Source organism: Oncorhynchus tshawytscha, linkage group LG16 (assembly GCF_018296145.1).
Source record: "Oncorhynchus tshawytscha isolate Ot180627B linkage group LG16, Otsh_v2.0, whole genome shotgun sequence".
Taxonomy (NCBI): Eukaryota; Metazoa; Chordata; class Actinopteri; order Salmoniformes; family Salmonidae; genus Oncorhynchus; species Oncorhynchus tshawytscha.
Window position 1 is genome coordinate 6,980,285 of NC_056444.1, and position 22,286 is coordinate 7,002,570.

The 22,286-nt window shown below is 43.7% G+C and overlaps 1 protein-coding gene across 2 annotated transcripts; it reads left to right on the top strand.

Annotated features, from left to right (window-relative positions):
* Positions 1–76: 76 nt before the first annotated feature.
* Positions 77–21,343, top strand: LOC112235098 (ATP-dependent zinc metalloprotease YME1L1-like). 2 transcript variants are annotated; one of them, XM_042298720.1, is made up of 18 exons: positions 77–261; positions 1,153–1,287; positions 2,274–2,472; positions 2,612–2,713; positions 2,967–3,073; positions 3,484–3,637; positions 4,025–4,132; positions 4,529–4,702; positions 5,209–5,361; positions 8,290–8,422; positions 8,536–8,598; positions 9,950–10,062; positions 10,384–10,539; positions 12,450–12,601; positions 13,057–13,183; positions 13,976–14,049; positions 15,585–15,671; positions 19,809–21,343. In XM_042298720.1, the coding sequence occupies exons 1-18, from the start codon at positions 229–231 to the stop codon at positions 19,950–19,952; spliced, it is 2,214 nt and encodes a 737-aa protein (XP_042154654.1). In that variant the 5' UTR covers positions 77–228; the 3' UTR covers positions 19,953–21,343. The 2 variants fall into 2 exon arrangements, with proteins under 2 accessions (XP_042154654.1, XP_042154655.1); XM_042298721.1 differs by having other exon boundaries at positions 78–261; positions 4,025–4,108.
* The last annotated feature ends 943 nt before the right edge of the window (positions 21,344–22,286 follow it).

Here is a 22,286-nt window from a genome sequence, read left to right on the forward strand (position 1 = left end):
AGAAGTTGTAGCGAAGAAAAATAATCGTGTTCAAACCGGAAGTAATTTCTTCCAGAAGTCACGTTGATGTTGACCTCTCAGGAAGAAGCCATTTTCACGAAAGTAACAGTTTAGTAACAAGAGAGAAGAAAAAACACAACAACAAAAGGACTGTGCCCAGGAGGAGTTGGTATAATCAGTAACATTGAGGGTCTGTCTTCACATACTAACCCTCAAGTTGCTGTGATAATGTTGTCCTTCTCGACGTCGCTCCAGCCACAGGTAAATAAAGACACTAAGCGGATAGCTGCTTAATAACCTATCTAGGTGACTGATGTAACCTAGCTGCTCCAAAGTGCTGGTTAATTAACGTTTAGATATACGAGACAACACATTTTATAACTAGCTGGCTGTTTATAAAGTTTAAAGTATTTATCTAGCCATAAATATTGTTAGCTAGTTCTTGTTATCAAGCTTATTTAGTTAACTAGTTACTGTAGGTAATGTTACGCATTTCTCAATCTCAGTATTTCCTAACGTTAGTTGTCTGTTCATACTAACACCACAGCGATATATTTTTTTTGACAGTTAAGTTAATTTGATGCTAGCTAGTTATAAATTAGGGTAACTAACCAAACTAGCTGACGAATTGGTTATGTCATATCATATCAGTCAGTTTAATAATCGAGCTATCGCGATAAAAAAAAGTATTGCTTGATTTTTACACCTGCCTGTGAATGACAATATCAATGAATAATGTCAATCAATGGCATGAGGGCGGCTGTTTTTAAATGGTAACATAGGAGAAATGAATGCCCCCCCCCCCAATGTCAAACCTGGCCAGTGCCCGGTGCCAGTACATAACGTTAGAAGCAACTCTTCACACCAGTAACTATATGGCAGGGACTTGTAATGCCTTTGATCTCATTAGAAGATATTTACAAGTTGAACTCAAAATGACCTTCCCTCATCAGTGCCCTAGCCCGGGTGCCTCACAAATCTGCTGTAAATTACACAGTGAAAGAAATATCGTAGGCTGGTCACCTAGACCCAGGCAATCATTATCCCTCCTGCAATGTTGTTTATCAGAACAATATATGCCAACATTACACAAATCATGCATGTCATGAATTTCCAATTTGTCCATCTCTGTTGCCACTTGACTCTTCTTAGGTAACGAGTCAACTCATTGGCCAACTCATCAATGCCCTCCATTCCCTGAAGAACTCAGCCAGCTCCACAGCCACAGCTTCTGTCCAGAGCCTGCAGACATACGTCACACCAGAGCAGGACCTGTTGCTCACAGAGGTACGATAACACACTAAGGGGATGTGGCTTACATGCAAACCCATATTTAATTTTCAAATTGGTTCGATTTAAGGTAAGGGTCAAGTTATAGATTTTGGCTAGTCTGGCAGTCAATGGGATGCTGGTCAGAAAAGTCCCGTTAGACTCTCCCCTGTAAGATTAGCCTACTTAATGGCAATCATAGGTGGTACATTTGTTATCAGGGATTCCTCTTCTCATAGCCAAGGCTTATTCCTGACACACCACTGCAGTTCTCCCTCAGACTGGACAAGCCTCAATGTACACAAGCTGTGTCTACCTTTTTAGAGCCATAGCTTGCATCAACTGGCTCCACCCCCTCCACTGTCCTCAGGAGCCCCAGTGCGACCTTGTACTGACTAACATATAACATTGGAATTATGGGAATCCTGTTGTGTGCAGGGCCACCAGGTCTATCGGACTAGGCACAGCTCCCCAAGCAGACATGTCTTTGTTGTGGTTAGGGAGAGTGTTGTTGTCTAAACACAGCAATATCATGTGCCATGGACACTGAGCATAAGTTACATTATTGCAGGTATGTATTGTCACTCGCAGCTCTCCAATGCATACGTGTTGTTGTTATTGCCTATCAATTGGCTAGAGATCATGGCCACTGGAGTCAAATGTATTTGCAGATGTTTGGGCTCCTACAAGATAATAGCAGTTATGTTGTAGATTCCCTTTACAATTGCAGCACATCATTTCATACTGAGCCTGACTTGCATAGCTAGCCAAACTCACACTGCATTGCTATATTTGACCACTTTTCTCTCTTTAAATTCCACTAACTATTAAATGATTGTACGGCAAGCTTAGCTAAACCAGACTGGTCGGCATCCCCTCCCCTAGGGAAACCCCTGTGGCCGTGAATTGGCCACAAACAGATCTGGGACCAGGCTAACGCTTGCTCATTATTACAGTTGATGTGTCCTTCATACTGACTTCCTGTTCCCACTGTGAACCTCCAGGACCTGGGTCTATCAGAACAGAGGGTGAGTCAGCCCACCGTGAACCTCCGGGACCTGGGCTTATCAGACCTGAGGGTGGGTCAGCTGGATGAGCTGGTGAACAGGTTACTGCCCTCACCGGGTTCAGAGGAGGGCCCAGCTGCTTCAATATGGAGGACGTCCCACATCTCTGCGGACTCTTTCTTACAAAACAAACATGGTGAGGACGTAGTTTTATTTGCTGAATCTGTGTTTTTGTTCCAGGGTGTATATTTGTAGTAAAATGATACCACGCAGTTGTTTTTTGCATGTGTGTATTTGTGATAGTCTTCAGTTGACTTGTGTATTTGTTTCTATAGGGTTGTCAAACGGAAGGTTTGGTGTTTTTGGCTCGCCAATGTTCCACAGACCAAACCAGAGTCCTCTACACACCATCTGTTCAGAGCTCCAATACTGGCCTGGTAAGGAACCATACCTGGTTTATTTAGTGTCATCTGTGGTCCTCATCTGTGGAATGTGCCCAGTGACCCTCAAGTGAAGATAGGGAATTCACCATGGTAAAATAATCAACTATTTGAGAGAATTCCATTGGTCCCAAAGTGAAATCTCCACCGACACCAGGTGAATCAAATACGCCCACTCACAAGTCCTATGACATAACATAGTGAAATGAATAGTATTGTTTTTGGCGACCCCCCCCCCCCTCTTCTTCAGTAAGGGTCCAGAACCGAGGCTTCAAGACTCTGAGGAAGAGCAGACGTGTGGAGTCTGGTTACCAGGGGCTGGCAGAACCAGAAGGTTACACTTCAGCATTCATGAAGGTCAGGAAGTCTTACACTATGCAATCAGTACTCCACAAATCCCCTTCTTGGACAGACATAGTTTGGCATGCGGTCAATGAACTCATTGGATCTGTTTTGTTGTCCTGAAGTTTACCAGAATTTCCCCTTCAGACGGGAAGATTGGCACGTGTGGTTAAAATTGTGACCCAACCCCCTTTTTCTGTTGTTCTTTATGCTATAGTGGTGATTCTTCACACACTGTTTAGTTTTTTGACCCCTTGTGTGGAAAGAGTTGTTTTTTTAATGTCTTGTAACCACTCTGGCTAGGCCCATTCATCTCATTTTCATGTTCAACATCTTGCTTTCTCCTCCCTCTCTTTCTCTCACCCGCTGACCCACATACATTATGCGCTCTCTCTCTCTCATTATTTCACCCCCCTCCGTCACAGGGTCTCCTCATGAGACCTGACAAGTCTCCAGAGGCACAGAGTCTGGATCACGTGGTAAAACAGAAGAACTTGCAAGGTGACCAACAAGATGCCTTCAAGTCTGGTTTCACCGAGGGCTTCATGAGGTCCCAGGCCTTCACTCAGAGGACACACGGTACGTCACACAACTTTCTTCATATATGGCATCTTAATCACTCAGCATATTCCCTTCCTAGAGTGACTAACAGGAAGCAACATAAAAAAATAAATAACTGTATTGAACTTTTATTTAACTAAACAAGTCAGTAAAGACAATCTTTAAAGGAATGGTGTTAGTCATCATTGAGAAACATTTTTAAAGTGAAGACTGATATTTCAAACCCTGCCCCAGCTCGTAACAGATTTGCTCCTCCTTGAAGTCAGTCATGACTGCCAGTTACAGTGAAGCACTAAGCCCATGGGCACCACTAGCAGTTCCACCAAGTGTCCACAAGGTGGCACTGCTGAGTTGAACTTAATCTCTTATGTTTCAGTAACTCATTTACTATCTTCCCATTGACAGACTCGCTAAGGAGGACCAGGCTGATTCTATTGGTCCTCCTCGTTGTGGGAATCTATGGCCTGTCAAGAAGCCCGTTTCTTTCGGGTAAAGGGTCCTTTTCTGATGCTGGTTTGTGTTCTATTGAATTCTTACGTTTGCATGAATCATCGCATTGGGGTTGTGCTTTTTCATCAAGAGCAATTGTTGAATTGGCTGCTATATTCCACTGATCATGCCTTATGATCAATTATCAGCCAGCTGCCCAACCCCTAGCTGCCCAGGCACTGGTCCATGATAGTATTTATTAGAAACTCCACCTATGGTCATTTTAACAATGAATGATTCAATAGTAAATGGATATTTGAATATATATTTGAGTGTAAGATGAAAGTGGTATAAACGAAAATCAGTTCATGACAAATGTTATTCTAGCATAGTTTCTATGATAAATAGAGGCCTATTGGAGATTCCCAGGTGGTGTCTGTCAGTGGTCTGATTGAGTTGTCGTGGGTTTGCACTGAACAGTGAGGTTCCGCACCACATCAGGCCTGGACTCACAAGTGGACCCGGTTCAGGTGAAGAGCGTCACGTTTGAGCACGTCAAGGGGGTAGAGGAGGCCAAGAATGAACTGCAAGACGTGGTGGAGTTCCTCAGAAACCCCCAGAAGTTCACCGTGCTAGGAGGGAAGCTCCCTAAAGGTACGGTGTCTTTCTGTAAATGGGAAGAATACTCTGTAGACATTCGGTTTATCGTCTACTAACTCAGTGGGCCTTTTTTAGTTTAGCTTCTGCCTTGAGGATGGGAGTTCGATCCCCGGCTGAGTCATACCAAAGACTGTAAAAAATGGGACCCAATGTGTGTCTACTTGGCACTCAGCATTAAGGAGATAGATTTGGGGGGGTAAGGCCTTACGATGAGACTACAGTCCTGTCCAGGGGGTGTATTTGTACATTAAGCTGCCTCACACTACAGAAAGCAGTTATGTCCACAAGGCTACTTCCTTACTTATGAAATGAGCAGAGATGTCCTCAAGCCAAAGCTACTTCCTTACTTATGAGATGAGCAGAGATGTCCTCAAGCCAAAGCTACTTCCTTAGTCCTTATTTGTCTTATCTTTCTGTGTGGTCTCTTTACACAGTGCCATTACATCTTTCTTTCAATGTGTTCATATGTTGCACTTTTCTGTGGCCTCTGGTTCTGTCAGGCATCCTCCTGATTGGCCCCCCAGGCACAGGAAAGACTCTCTTGGCTCGGGCTGTAGCCGGGGAGGCCGACGTCCCCTTCTTCTACGCATCGGGATCCGAGTTTGACGAGATGTTTGTGGGTGTCGGAGCTAGCCGCATCAGAAACCTCTTCAGTAAGTCCCAGAGCAGATCTAAAGGCTGTGTACCGTTATCAATACACTGACTGACCAACCTTCACCCTGTCACTCATGATCGCTGATTGGTGAAAGGACCTGATAGGTTCGATTGATTGATTTTTTTATTGGGGAAAAAGATGCACCGAGTACAACCCAGGGGATAACACCTTAATGTGATTCCATTTGTATCCGACGTTAGTGATTCCATTTGTTTCGGGCGTTAGTGACTCCATTCGTTTCCGACGTTAGTGGTTCGTTTCCGGCGTTAGTGATTCCATTCGTTTCCGGCGTTAGTGGTTCCATTCGTTTCCGGCGTTAGTGGTTCCATTCGTTTCCGGCGTTAGTGGTTCCATTAGTTTCCGGCGTTAGTGGTTCCATTCGTTTCCGGCGTTAGTGGTTCCATTAGTTTCCGGCGTTAGTGATTCCATTTGTTTCCGGCGTTAGTGGTTCCATTTGTTTCCGGCGTTAGTGACTCCATTCGTTTCCGACGTTAGTGGTTCGTTTCCGGCGTTAGTGATTCCATTCGTTTCCGGCGTTAGTGGTTCCATTCGTTTCCGGCGTTAGTGGTTCCATTAGTTTCCGGCGTTAGTGATTCCATTCGTTTCCGGCGTTAGTGATTCCATTTGTTTCCGGCGTTAGTGACTCCATTCGTTTCCGACGTTAGTGGTTCGTTTCCGGCGTTAGTGATTCCATTCGTTTCCGGCGTTAGTGGTTCCATTCGTTTCCGGCGTTAGTGGTTCCATTCGTTTCCGGCGTTAGTGGTTCCATTCGTTTCCGACGTTAGTGATTCCATTCGTTTCCGGCGTTAGTGGTTCGTTTCCGGCGTTAGTGATTCCATTCGTTTCCGGCGTTAGTGATTCCATTAGTTTCCGGCGTTAGTGATTCCATTAGTTTCCGGCGTTAGTGATTCCATTAGTTTCCGGCGTTAGTGATTCCGTTCGTTTCCGGCGTTAGTGGTTCGTTTCCGGCGTTAGTGATTCCATTAGTTTCCGGCGTTAGTGATTCCATTAGTTTCCGGCGTTAGTGATTCCATTAGTTTCAGGCGTTAGTGGTTCGTTTCCGGCGTTAGTGGTTCCATTCGTTTCCGGCGTTAGTGGTTCCATTCGTTTCCGACGTTAGTGGTTCGTTTCCGGCGTTAGTGATTCGTTTCGACGTTAGTGGTTCGTTTCCGGCGTTAGTGGTTCCATTCGTTTCCGACGTTAGTGGGTTCGGCGTTAGTGATTAGTTTCCGGCGTTAGTGATTCCATTAGTTTCCGGCGTTAGTGATTCCATTAGTTTCAGGCGTTAGTGGTTCGTTTCCGGCGTTAGTGGTTCCATTCGTTTCCGGCGTTAGTGGTTCCATTCGTTTCCGGCGTTAGTGGTTCGTTTCCGACGTTAGTGGTTCGTTTCCGGCGTTAGTGGTTCGTTTCCGGCGTTAGTGATTCCATTAGTTTCCGGCGTTAGTGGTTCCATTAGTTTCCGGCGTTAGTGGTTCGTTTCGGCGTTAGTGGTTCGTTTCTGGCGTTAGTGGTTCGTTTCTGGCGTTAGTGGTTCGTTTCCGGCGTTAGTGATTCCATTAGTTTCCGGCGTTAGTGATTCCATTCGTTTCCGGCGTTAGTGATTCCATTCGTTTCCGGCATTAGTGACTCCATTCGTTTCCGGCGTTAGTGACTCCATTCGTTTCCGACGTTAGTGGTTCGTTTCCGGCGTTAGTGATTCCATTAGTTTCCGGCGTTAGTGATTCCATTAGTTTCCGGCGTTAGTGGTTCCATTAGTTTCCGGCGTTAGTGGTTCGTTTCCGGCGTTAGTGGTTCGTTTCCGGCGTTAGTGGTTCATTAGTTTCCGGCGTTAGTGATTCCATTAGTTTCCGGCGTTAGTGATTCCATTAGTTTCCGGCGTTAGTGGTTCCATTCGTTTCCGGCGTTAGTGGTTCCATTAGTTTCCGGCGTTAGTGGTTCCATTAGTTTCCGGCGTTAGTGGTTCGTTTCCGGCGTTAGTGATTCCATTAGTTTCCGGCGTTAGTGATTCCATTAGTTTCCGGCGTTAGTGATTCCATTAGTTTCCGGCGTTAGTGATTCCATTAGTTTCCGGCGTTAGTGATTCCATTAGTTTCCGGCGTTAGTGATTCCATTAGTTTCCGGCGTTAGTGATTCCATTCGTTTCCGGCGTTAGTGATTCCATTAGTTTCCGGCGTTAGTGATTCCATTCGTTTCCGGCGTTAGTGATTCCATTCGTTTCCGGCGTTAGTGATTCCATTCGTTTCCGGCGTTAGTGATTCCATTCGTTTCCGGCGTTAGTGATTCCATTCGTTTCCGGCGTTAGTGATTCCATTCGTTTCCGGCGTTAGTGATTCCATTCGTTTCCGGCGTTAGTGATTCGTTTCCGGCGTTAGTGATTCCATTAGTTTCCGGCGTTAGTGGTTCCATTCGTTTCCAACGTTAGTGGTTCGTTTCCGCCGTTAGTGATTCGTTTCCGGCGTTAGTGACTCCATTCGTTTCCGACGTTAGTGTGTTTCCGTTAGTGGTTCGTTTCCGACGTTGGTGGTTCCATTCGTTTCCGGCGTTAGTGGTTCGTTTCCGGCGTTAGTGGTTCGTTTCCGACGTTGGTGACTCCATTCGTTTCCGACGTTAGTGGTTTGTTTCCGACGTTGGTGGTTCCATTCGTTTCCGACGTTAGTGGTTCGTTTCTGGCGTTAGTGGTTCGTTTCCGGCGTTAGTGGTTCCATTAGTTTCCGACGTTAGTGATTCGTTTCCGGCGTTAGTGATTCCATTCGTTTCTGGCGTGGTCCCTCATGGAATACCGACCAGGTTAAATAAAACAATAACCCCTCTGCATCACAGTCATTCCACAATATGGCTTTCAACTAATCAAGTACTACTTGATCAGTGTCCATGAAGCACAGGAAAGGAGGGACACAGCCTCAATCTCTTTCTGTTTGGTCTGCAGAAGAGGCGAAAGCCAACGCACCTTGTGTTGTCTTCATTGATGAGCTTGACAGCGTGGGAGGAAAGAGGATTGAGTCTCCCATGCACCCCTACTCCAGACAGACCATCAACCAGCTACTGGCAGAGATGGACGGGTCAGAACAACTCAGAATACACTGTATATAGCTATTGCATCAGATAATTTGTTGTTTACCTAGTGCATATCACAAGGCTTGCATTTCTCATTCAATGTGTTGATACTCCACAGGTTCAAACCAAACGAAGGGGTCATCGTTATCGGCGCTACAAACTTTGCTGAGGCTTTGGATAAGTATGTTTTCAGTGGGTAGTAGCAGGTGTTTCTGTAGGCTTTTTACCAACCCTACTGCTTGGTCCCTTTGTCAGGACTTGGCTGGTTGTCTGTCTCGTCTTAAAGTTTCAGACCGCTGGATTTTAGCTCCGAGTTGCAAAATCACACTTGAAATGTGGTAATAAGGCTGGGTGGTTCATTGGAACGAATTGCACAGTGGGAACTACACTTCCCATGTGCCCAGATAACTGATTCTGCCTTTTTTGCCATGGCCGTCCTCGGATGTCCTCGGTGAGATTACTGGAAAAGTCACCAGAAGAAAGTTATTCTTGAACTGGCCATAGGACCAGCAAAATGCTGTAGAAATGGAACAAATCTATTTTTAGAAAGAGGTTGTAAATAGAACCGCTCTTCATTTTGCTCCCATTGACGGAGAAGCTTTATACATTCATTGTAGAATCACAAGGCTAAAAGGTAAATTAAAGAATGCATTTGTTATTGACACACTTGAGATTGGAGCCTGTACTCTGTTCGAATTGTATACAACCATGTCAGCTCTCTGGATCATCAGCCCATTGATGTCTGGATCATTAGGCCCATTGCTCTCTGGATCATTAGCCCCATTGCTGTCTGGATCATTAGCCCCATTGCTGTCTGGATCATTAGGCCCATTGCTGTCTGGATCATTAGGCCCATTGCTGTCTGGATCATTAGGCCCATTGCTGTCTGGATCATTAGGCCCATTGCTGTCTGGATCATTAGGCCCATTGCTGTCTGGATCATTAGGCCCATTGCTGTCTGGATCATTAGGCCCATTGCTGTCTGGATCATTAGGCCCATTGCTGTCTGGATCATTAGGCCCATTGCTGTCTCTGGATCATTAGGCCCATTGCTGTCTGGATCCATTGCTGTCTGGATCATTAGGCCCATTGCTGTCTGGATCCATTGCCCCATTGTCTGGATCATTAGGCCCATTGCTGTCTGGATTTATTAGCCCCATTGCTGTCTGGATTTATTAGCCCCATTGCTGTCTGGATTTATTAGCCCCATTGCTGTCTGGATTTATTAGCCCCATTGCTGTCTGGATTTATTAGCCCCATTGCTGTCTGGATTTATTAGCCCCATTGCTGTCTGGATTTATTAGCCCCATTGCTGTCTGGATTTATTAGCCCCATTGCTGTCTGGATTTATTAGCCCCATTGCTGTCTGGATTTATTAGCCCCATTGCTGTCTGGATTTATTAGCCCCATTGCTGTCTGGATTTATTAGCCCCATTGCTGTCTGGATTTATTAGCCCCATTGCTGTCTGGATTTATTAGCCCCATTGCTGTCTGGATTTATTAGCCCCATTGCTCTTCTGTCTTTTTTTTAGTGCCCTGGTACGTCCGGGGAGGTTTGACATGCAAGTGACCGTCCCTCGTCCAGACGTGAAAGGACGTACGGAGATCCTCAACTGGTACCTGCAGAAGATCAAAGTGGATCCCAGTAGGTCTCAAATCAGTTGCTTGGATCAGTGGCTTTCAGATCTCTCCTTGAGGAACCCCCAGACGTTTCACAATGTTGTTGTAGCCCTGAACCATCTCGGGTCCCCGAGGAGACGTTTGAAAAACCCCTGGCATAGACTGTATATCAGCTGACTAATGTATCATAGCGACGTTAAACCTAGCCGCCTCGTCGAGAGGTTCTGATCACTAGGTGTCATGGCTACCCCCCCCCACACACACACACACACATTTGCTGCATGAAAGAGCCCACTGTTTTGGACTGACAACATTCTCCTTTTGGCCCTGCCGGTTGTGTGTTCAGACGTGAACGCGGCGATCATTGCCAGGGGGACGGTGGGCTTCACGGGGGCGGAGCTGGAGAACCTGGTGAACCAGGCAGCCCTGAAGGCAGCGGTGGACGGCCTCGACCACGTCACCATGAAGGAACTGGAGTTCTCCAAGGACAAGATCCTCATGGGTGGGTGCACACGCACGCACGCACACACGCACGCACACACATTTCGCCACACTCGTGTTAACATCTGCTAACCATGTGTATGTGACCAATAACATTTTATTTGACAGATAGATATCTATCTCTCTATATATATATATCTATCATATCTATATATATATATTATATATATATATATGATATAGAGGAACCTTCCTTCAGAGAGGTGTTTGTGCTAGCAGGACCCATTAAGAAGCAACACAAATGTAACTGTTACAAATGTTACAAATGTAATACTTCTTAATAATATGTCTTAGACTCTGGAGCTTGTGAGTTTAGAATTTTACTTTCTGACAAAGTAACAAGCAGAGCTGGTCCGCGGAGCAACTGCCTGTCCCAGACTCGGCGCTCTCCTTATATACAGTTTCAGTTTGACACATCATACATGGTCATTTACATAAAGAGGAGTGACTAACACCTTTTTGCATTCTGCCACTATTGTTTCCTAGTCTTACTTCTAGATTGTCTACGCCCATCTTTAAATGGCTTCCCCTACTCTGATTGGCACATACTCCAGGTTGTAGATTTTATTGGTGGCGTGACCATTTATTTTTATTTATTTAACTAGACAAGTCAATTAAGAACAAATTCTTATTTACAATGACGGCCTACCAGGGAACAGTGGGTTAACTGCCTTGTCCAGTGGCAGAACGACAGATTTTTACCTTGTCAGCTCGGGGATTCGATCTAGCAACCTTTCAGTTACTAGTCCACCGCTCTAACCACTAGGCTACCTGCCGCCTCTACACTCTAACCACTAGGCTACCTGCCGCCTCTACACTCTAACCACTAGGATTACCTGCCGCCTCTACACTCTAACCACTAGGCTACCTGCCGCCTCTACACTCTAACCCCTAGGCTACCTGCCGCCTCTACACTCTAACCACTAGGCTACCTGCCGCCTCTACACTCTAACCACTAGGCTACCTGCCACCTCTACACTCTAACCACTAGGCTACCTGCCACCCCTCCACTCTAACCACTAGGCTACCTGCCACCTCTACACTCTAACCACTAGGCTACCTGCCACCCCTACACTCTAACCACTAGGCTACCTGCCACCTCTACACTCTAACCACTAGGCTACCTGCCACCTCTACACTCTAACCACTAGGCTACCTGCCGCCTCTACACTCTAACCACTAGGCTACCTGCCTCCTCTACACTCTAACCACTAGGCTTACCTGCCACCCCTCCACTCTAACCACTAGGCTACCTGCCACCTCTACACTCTAACCACTAGGCTACCTGCCGCCTCTACACTCTAACCACTAGGCTACCTGCCGCCTCTACACTCTAACCACTAGGCTACCTACCACCTCTACACTCTAACCACTAGGCTACCTGCCACCCCTCATCACCATAGTGATGATACAAAAAATATCAAATATATTTTGATTTGTTTCTTAAAACACTTTATTTTGTTTACTACATGATTCCATATTGTGTTATGTCATAGTATTGATGTCTTCACTGTTATTCTACAATTTAGAAAATAGTACAAAATAAAGAAAATCCCTGGAATGAGTAGGTGTGTCAACTTTTGACTGGTCCATTTATTTATATATATATATATATATATATATATATTACACACACACACACACACACACACACCCTGCCATGTGAGAGAGCTTGATGACAAAGAGTCTCTGGTTAAGAGACATTCTAATGTAGACTGTTAGAATGCCTGTCTGGTCAGCATCCCTCTCATTCTCTCGGACAGATATTTTCCCAGGAGTTGGTGGTCCTATCTTTCAGGTTGGAGTTCCCAAATATAACGAAACTGGAGTAAACCTGCACGACAGTAATATGAATGACGTGTGTTTTTAATTCATCAAAGTGGGACCTCTTGTCTCTCTTTTATACTGAAGGTCCTGAGCGCAGGAGTGTGGACATTGATAAGAAGAACAAGCAAATCACAGCCTACCACGAGTCAGGCCACGCCATTGTGGCCTATTACACCAAAGACGCCATGCCCATCAACAAGGCAACCATCATGCCCAGAGGACCCACTCTTGGCCATGTGAGTAGTACTGAGCATTGCATTTTGATTGGCCAGGAAGTGTTTGAAGCTGTGGTATATTACCATGGAATCACCCCACTTGCTTTGACATAACATCTCTGATTTAGCAATGTCATAGTTTGTTACATTTCATCCGTGTTTTGCATTGCATTGCGAAGCTAAACGGGTTCCATTATATAGTAAAATACCTTGCAGAATAGTTGCATTGTCCCTTCTGCCATTACTTTACCCCCCTTAGTGCTGCTGCCATGGAGAAGAAGAAGAAGTTGGCCTCTGTTTTAACCTCCCCCCCCCCTCTAGTGCTGTTGCCATGGACTTCCTGAAAGAAGTTGGCCTCCGTTTTAAAATGTTTGGATGTTGGCAGCTCCAGGAGGCTTGACTTAAAACAGATCAAGAGGGGAACATTGGTTTACCAAACGAACGACTAGTCTGAGACCATCCATCTGTCTGTTTAGGTGTCCATGCTCCCAGAGAATGACCGTTGGAGTGAGACGCGGGCTCAGCTCCTGGCCCAGATGGACGTCAGCATGGGAGGCCGCGTGGCCGAGGAGCTCATCTTTGGCGACGATTACATCACGACTGGTAAGGGGGGGGAACCTAGATCGGTTGGGCTTTAGCTATAGAGCATATTGCTACATCAATTTTGGGATTTCTAAATGATTGATGTATAATCAGTTGATTCTTGAAGAATATAACTTCTAAATAAGCTTAGTTTAACTGTCGTACCCCATCAGAGTCCAAAATAACCTGGAGTTACTCCGTTGTATGTAAACAATACAGTTGTCAACAAACGCTGTATAGCCTCAACTATTTGGATAACGTGGATGCATCCTTAGCTCTGTCTATGAATTTGAGTGGTTATATTTCTCAAGCCCCATCCCTCATCCGTACTCTTGTATTGTGGTTTCTCCAGCCCTCATCCCTACTCTTGTATTGTGGTTTCTCCAGCCCTCATCCGTACTCTTGTATTGTGGTTTCTCCAGCCCTCATCCGTACTCTTGTATTGTGGTTTCTCCAGCCCTCATCCGTACTCTTGTATTGTGGTTTCTCCAGCCCTCATCCGTACTCTTGTATTGTGGTTTCTCCAGCCCTCATCCGTACTCTTGTATTGTGGTTTCTCCAGCCCTCATCCGTACTCTTGTATTGTGGTTTTTCTCCAGCCCTCATCCCTATTGTGTTGTGGTTTCTCCAGCCCTCATCCGTACACTTGTATTGTGGTTTCCCCAGCCCTCATCCGTACTCTTGTATTGTGGTTTCTCCATCCCTCATCCGTACTCTTGTATTGTGGTTTCTCCAGCCCTCATCCGTACTCTTGTATTGTGGTTTCTCCAGCCCTCATCCGTACTCTTGTATTGTGGCGGCTCTGTTTTCCAGGAGCGTCAAGCGACTTTGACGGGGCGACCAGAATAGCCAAGATGATGGTGACCAGGTTCGGAATGAGTGACAAGGTAAGAGATTATACCTCGTGCACGTAAAATGGTAGATTGAAGATGAGTCTACACAAATCGTTCCTAACTGCGTTTCTTTTTTCTCTAGTAGTCTGCATTTTAGATGGTCTAAATTCATTTAATTTCACCAAAGGTCGTATCCATAAATTTAGAAGGCAGCGTTGCCATTCTCAAGCAATTGCACGTGATTGGAGGGATCTCTCAGCCATGTTGTACATGTGCCGACACATTCTAGACTTTGTTCCGACTCAACCCTGAGAGATTTACTCTGCCACTCACCTCGTATCTACAGACCATAGTATCTACAGACCGTAGTCTGAGGATGCTACTCACCTCGTATCTACAGACCGTAATATCTACAGACGGTAGTCTGAGGATGCTACTCACCTTGTATCTACAGACCGTAGCATCAGTAGTGGTAGTCTGGTATAGTCACCCTATGAGGCGAACTGCATCCCCTCATCACGTTCCATAAACCGGGGCAAGTGGAACCAAAAACAAAAGCAGTGTAGAAAGCCGCCCGGTGCTGTGTGGGTTATTGAGATGCATCGTTCAAATGATCGCAGAGCCAGCTAGCATAGCTATCTAGCATAGCTATCTAGCATAGCTATCTAGCCAGAATAAAATAAAAAAATGTTTTGCTTGCCTTTAGTCCAGCAACTTTGGGTCAAGACCACCAGATATTTTATCTCAGTAAGAAGTTATAAAAAAAAAAAATACAATAAACACCTAAAACAACAAAATATTCTTAAATGTACAGGAGCTCTCTGCCAAGGCTTCCTCGCGGTGCCATGGCGACCACGGAACTTATCATGCAAACATAAGACAGCCCAGTTTTGGGGGCGGCAGGAAGCCTAGTGGTTTGAGCGTTGGGTCAGTAACCGAAAGGTTGCTAGATCGAATCCCCGAGGATTAGGTAAAGGTACAAATCTGTCCTTCTGCCCTTAAACAAGGCAGTTAACCCACTGTTCCTAGGCCGTCATTGTTAATAAGAATTTGTTCTTAACTGACTTACCTAGTTAAAAATATATATAATAATAATTATTGTGCCAAATGTCATTTTGAAACGCATAAGGAGGAGCTATTAGATTAGAGGTGTGTGTGTGTGTGTGTGTGTGTGTGTGTGTGTGTGTGTGTGTGTGTGTGTATATGCGTGTGTTTTATGTAACCTCATCAGTGTCCTCCAGCTCTCTGACTATTTCGATCCAACCATTTACTTAACCTGCCCTGCCAACCCTGAAATGAGTGACTGATTTACTGTGCTACAGACCTGGCAACCCATGCTTTCTTATTTTGTTCATTACTATAAGGAAGAAGCCTTGGCTTGGTCGTGCCGGAATGGCTCACAGGAGCAGGAACCTATCTCATATTTCTGTAGCGTGAGGAAGCTTGATGTACAAGTACTCTCCCTGGATAGGGCGCTAGTCTATCGCAGAGCCTTAGAGTAGCTACTGCATACGTGGTCTGCTGTGCCCCTAACCCTGAGACTGTTGCTGTGCCCCTAACCCTGAGACTACTAAAACGTATTGTTTCAGCTTGGTGTCATGACCTATGCTGAAGTAACCAAACAGAGCCCTGAGACGCAGGCTGCCATCGAACAGGAAGTCAGGGTCCTGCTCAAGGTAAGCTTCCCAACCTTCCCCCACTGCACTTAAAAAATTTTTTTTTTTTTAATTATGTCAAATCCTACCTACACTAAACAAAAATATAAACGCAACAATTTTTACGATTTTTGAGTTACAGTTCATAAGGTAATCAGTCAATTTAACTTGTTATGGCTGCAATCGGGATAAGTGTCATCAACAACCGCTGAATAGCATAGCGCTACATACAATAAATATTACTATAAATATTTATATTCATGAAATCACAAGTGCAATATAGGAAAACACATCTCAACCATATGTTAATCCACCTGTCGTGTCAGATTTTGAAATTATGCTTTATCGCGAAAGCAATCCAAGTGTAAGTTTATCGATCGCACGACAAAACATTAAGTACACTTAGCATCAGGAAGCTTGGTCACGAAAAACAATCAAATTAATCATTTGATCTTCAAATGTTTTCACTCACAAGACTCCCAGTTACACAACAAATGTTCCTTTTGTTCCATAAAGATTATTTTTTACATCCAAAATACCTCCGTTTGTTTGTCGCGTTATGTTCAGAAATCCACAGGAAAGAGCGGTCACGACAACACAGACAAATTCCAAATAGTTTCCATAATGTCCACAGAAACATGTCAAACGTTTTTGATAATCAATCCTCAGGTTGTTTTTAAAATATATAATCGATAATATATCAACCGCAAATGTATTTTACAGTAGGAGAGGGGAAAACAATACCTATCCAAACTCTGTTGCGTGAGCAAAACTCATGTGACCAGTTGACGCGATGTTATCGTTCTGGCTCATTTTTAAAAATAAAAGCCTGAAACTATGTCTGAAGACTGACACCTTGAGGAAGCGATAGGAAAAGGAATCTTGATCATATCCAGCAAAGGGAGGCTATGGAACATGTAGTTTTCAAAATAGAAGCCACTTTCTGTTTTCCTGTTTTTCTCAGGGTTTCGCCTGCAATATCAGTTCTGTTATACTCAGACAATATTTTGACAGTTTTGGAAACTTCAGAGAGTTTTCTATCCAATACTAATAATAATATGCATATATTAGCCACTGGGACTGAGGAGCTGGCCGTTTACAATGGGCACCTTTTCATCCAAGCTACTCAATACTGCCCCTGCAGCCATAAAAAGTTAAATTAATTAGGCCCAGTCGATGGATTTCACAATTGGGAATACAGATATGCATCTGTTGGTCACAGATACCTTAAAAAAAAAGTAAGGGCGTGGATCAGAAAACCAGTCAGTATCTGTTGTGACCATTTGACTCATCCAGAGAGATACATCTCCTTCACATAGAGTTGATCAGGCTGTTGATTGTGGAACGTTGTCCCACTCCTCTTCAATGCTTGTGCGAAGTTGCTGGATATTCTTGGGAACTGGAACACATTGATCCAGAGCATCCCACACATGCTCAATGGGAGACATGTCTGGGGAGTATGTCTGGGGAGTATGTTCACGCCGCCAAGCTTACCCTAGTAAAACTGACTATCCTTCTGATCCTCGACTTCGGCGATGTCATCTACAAAATGGCTTCCAACACTCTACTCAGCAAGCTGGATGCAGTTTATCACAGTGCCATCCGTTTTGTCACTAAAGCACCTTATACCACCCACCACTGCGACCTGTATGCTCTAGTCGGCTGGCCCTCGTTACATATTCGTCGCCAGACCCACTGGCTCAGGTCATCTACAAGTCCATGCTAGGTAAAGCTCCGCCTTATCTCAGTTCACTGGTCACGATGGCAACACCCATCCGTAGCACGCGCTCCAGCAGGTGTATCTCACTGATCATCCCTAAAGCCAACACCTCATTTGGCCGCCTTTCGTTCCAGTACTCTGCTGCCTGTGACTGGAACGAATTGCAAAAAATCGCTGAAGTTGGAGACTTTTATCTCCCTCACCAACTTCAAACATCAGCTATCTGAGCAGCTAACCGATCGCTGCTGCTGTACATAGTCTATTGGTAAATAGCCCACACATTTTCACCTACCTCATCCCCATACTGTTTTTATTTATTTACTTGCTCTTTTGCACACCAATATCTCTACCTGTACATGACCATCTGATCATTTATCACTCCAGTGTTAATCTGCAAAATTGTAATTATTCGCCTACCTCCTCATGCCTTTTGCACACATTGTATATAGACTCCCCCTTTGTTTTCTACTGTGTTATTGACTTGTTAATTGTTTACTCCATGTGTAACTCTGTGTTGTCTGCTCACACTGCTTTGCTTTATCTTGGCCAGGTAGCAGTTGCAAATGAGAACTTGTTCTCAACTAGCCTACCTGGTTAAATAAAGGTGAAATAAAAATAAATAAAATAAAAATGCAGGCCATGGAAGAACTGGGACATTTTTAGCTTCCAGTAATTGTGTACAGATCCTTGCGACATGGGGCTGTGCGTTATCATGCTGAAACATGAGGTGATGGCGGCGGATGAATGACACAACAATTGGCCTCAGGATCTCGTCACGGTATCTCTGTGCATTCAAATTGCCATCGATAAAATGCAATTGTGTTCATTGTCTGTAGCTTATGCCTGTCCATAACATAACCCCACCACCACCATAGGGCACTCTGTTCACAACGTTGACATCAACAAACCGCTCGCCCACACGACGCCATATACACCGTCTGCCCGGTACAGTTGGAACTGTGATTCAACCGCGAGGAGCTCACTTCTCCAGCGTGCCAGTGGCCATCGAAGGTGAACATTTGCTCACTGAACTGCAGTCAGGTCAAGACCCTGGTGAGGTGAGGACGACTAGCATGCAGATGAGCTTCCCTGAGACGGTTTCTGACAGTTTGTTCAGAATATATATATTTTTTGCAAACCCAGTTTCATAAGCTGTCCGGGTGGCTGTTCTCGGGTGGTCCTGGGTTCTAGTGGTTACATGTGGTCTGCGATTGTGAAGCCGGTTGGAGACGTACTGCCAAATTCTTTAAAATGACGTTGGAGTTGGGTTATGGTAGAGATATTATCTGGCAACAGCTCTGGTGGACATTCCTGCAGTCAGTGTGCCAATTGCACGCTCCCTCAACTTGAGACATCTGTGGCATTGTGTTGTGTGACACAACTTCACATTTTAGTGGCCTTTCATTATCCCCAGCACAAGGTGAACCTATGTAATAAGCAGCTTCTTGATATACCTGTCAGGTGGATGGATTATCTTGGCAAAGGAGAAATTTTCACTAACAAGGATATAAACAAATTTCTGCATAACATCTGAGAGAGAGAGAAGCTTTTTGTGCGTATGGAACATTTCTGGGATTTTTAATTTCAGCTCATGAAACATGAGACCAACACTTTACATGTTGCGTTTATATTTTTGTTCAGTGTGTGTGTGTGTGTGTGTGTGTGTGTGTGTGTGTATATGTGTATATATATATATGTATATGTATATGTGTGTATATATATATGTGTGTATATGTATATATGTATACATATGTGTATATATATATATGTATATATATATATGTATACATATGTATATATATATGTATATATATATGTATATGTATACATATGTATATATATATGTATATATATATGTATATGTATATATATGTATATGTATATATATGTGTATATATATGTATGTATGTATGTATGTATGTATGTATGTATGTATGTATGTATGTATGTATGTGTGTGTGTGTGTGTGTGTGTGTGTGTGTGTGTATGTATATGTGTATATATATATATATATATATATATATATATATATATATATATATATATATATATATATATATATATGTGTGTGTGTGTATATATAGTTAATTTTCGTATTAACCAACCAATAATCGTTTAACTTTAAATAATAGTTTCTTCAATATTCATTCTTATGAAAACAGAAGTGTGATAATAATCCGGGGCTCCCGAGTGGCGCAGCGGTCTAAGACACTGCTTCTCAGTGCTAGAGGTGTCACTACAGACACCCTGGTTTGATTCCGAGCTGTATCAAAACTGGCCGTGATTGAGTCCCATAGGGCGGCGCACAATTGGCCCAGCGTCGGGCTTGGCCGGTGTAGGCCGTCATTGTAAATAAGATTTTTTTTTCTTAACTAACTTTCCTAGTTAAAGATTACATTCTGTTTTTCTTTGACGTTCATTCTCTCTCTCCTATCCAGGACTCGTATGAGCGAGCCAAAAACCTCTTGAAGACCTACAGCGATGAGCACAAGACGCTGGCCGAGGCTCTGCTAACGTACGAAACTCTGGATGCCAAAGAGATCAAGCTGGTCCTAGAGGGCAAGGCCCTGGACCCTAGATGACTCGCTGAGAGAAGCCTAGTCAGAGACAGTTAGACGTCAGGGTTGGGGTCAATTCCATTTCAATTCTAGTCAATTCAGAAAGTAAATCAAATTCCGATTCAAAATGTTCCTCAATGGAAAAGCATTGAAGATAATAGGAATTGGAATTTCATCGTACTTCCTGAATTGACTGGAATTAAAATGGAATTGAGCCCAACCCTGTAAGACATATTATCTGAATTATGTAAATTTGAAGATGTACAATAGAGTGGCCTTTAGAGGCTTTATAGGTTTCTTCCCCCTCAACGTAAATGACTGACTAGCTCATAGTCGCACCTCGTTTTATCCCTCTGAACCTCTGACTCCTCTGTCTGAACCATTCATGTTGGGCAGGCATTCCCGTACGGCAGCTTTGTCAAGCGACAAAAGCCCATAGCAAGGTTCATTTCAACACCCTGAGCTCAAAATGCCCTTTCAATGCCAGGATTTTCGTTTTTTTGATATCAACATTGTTGTCGTCGTCCCCCCCTTCAAGTTTTCCCCCTTAAAGTTTGTATATACAGTATTGATCAAGAAAGTGCTGCATTATGATGCATTAACGTGCTCCTGGGAAAGTGGGAGGTTGTAAATCCGATATGTGCTTTTGAAGTCGGACCAATTCTTGAACCAATAAGAAGCTAGCTAACATTGCTAATAATTAAGTTAGCTAGCTTGCTAAACATTGCCAATATGGTCAAACTAGCTACGGTATCCACATTGATAAGTTTGTAATTGTCAAATTTATTTATTGTTAACTTTGGGTTGAAAAGGGGTGGTTAAATGTCTTTGTTAACAAACAAAAACGCATTTTGTAATTACGACTTGGAGGGTCGTTCAAGTGAAACGCCCCGCCCCCAATAGTCCTCAGCCAATAGGATCTTCTTATATCACACAATTGTTTTTTTTTTCTTTAGCAATTTTGTGCATGAAAGCCTCATCGTGTATTTGGTATGCTATCCAAGTTATGAGGGAAAACAATTGGTTTGCAGATCTGATCCTACTTGACCTATAGCCTTTTTCACTGAGCAGAATATTAGTGATAGAAACGCCGACCATAAAATATGAGTTTATCATTTAAAAACCATACACATTTTTAATATACACATATAATCTAAATACAAAATGGATTCATCCTCTGTGAGTTGTGAAGGAATTCATCTGCATTCACTGTATGCAGGTCAATATACACATTTTATGTTGTCATTTTATTTATTTACCCAAAGTGTGCCGGACTTGCCATCTTTAGCTATTTTAGGCCCTCGTGTCTGAGCCCATCCATGGTGTAAATGAAATGTGAGAAGAGATGTACTTAAATCTGTTTCTCATTGGAAGTGGATCTTGTGGAAGCTCAAATAAAAATTATTCTAAAATCATGCTGTTCTCTGGTTGTGAGACTTTGGCTGGGATTCATTCAAACTGCGCTACTGACAATGTGCGTTTATTTTTTATAAAGGCAATTTCCTTGTGGGATTGTAAACACTGATTGTCAGCTCAAGTGTAAAGGACCTTTTTATTTTTCAAGGTAGAGTCGGCAAAGCACTATCAGTCCGACTTCTGCAACAACAATGCTAAACTTCTCTGCTGTTTTTGATTTGACCTTTTATTTAACTAGGAACAAATTCTTATTTTCAATGACAGCCTAGGAACAGTGGGTTAACTGCCTGTTCAGGGGCAGAACGACAGATTTGTACCTTGTCAGCTCGGGGGTTTGAACTTGCAACCTTCCGGTTACTAGTCCAACACTCTAACCACTAGGCTACCCTTCCACCTCTACACTAACCACTAGGCTACCCCGATCCTGCAGCTAGCACGCTGCAGCAGAGTGACGTGCACCCTTGCTTAGATACTCCTAGTGAGTGCATTGTCTTGCTATTCTTGGACCTTTTTAATTAACAACATGTTGGCTGCACTGACCTGAGACGGTGATCTTTTATTGTTTTGCTAAATTACCCTAAATCACAGGAAACACTGGATGGTCTATCATGACCTGTCTGTAGTCCGCTTGGTGTTGGTTCCACTTAAGTGAAAAGCCTGGCTCTTTTTTCCCCCCAGATTCATTTAGTCTGATATTCTATACATGATGCTGGAACTGTTGTCACCACATCCATTTTTACCTGGTTAATCTGGTTTCATGAAAATGATCACTGAAAAAAAGATGGCAATTTTTTTTAAAGGGACACCAAAGAGAACAATCATCATTCATTGTGTCTTCTATTAAACAAGCACCTTTTAGCAAAAACTCATTTCAATTGAAGACTGCAATTAGTGACTTCTGTTTCAAACGACCCTAATTGAAGAGCAGGACAAATGCTTCTT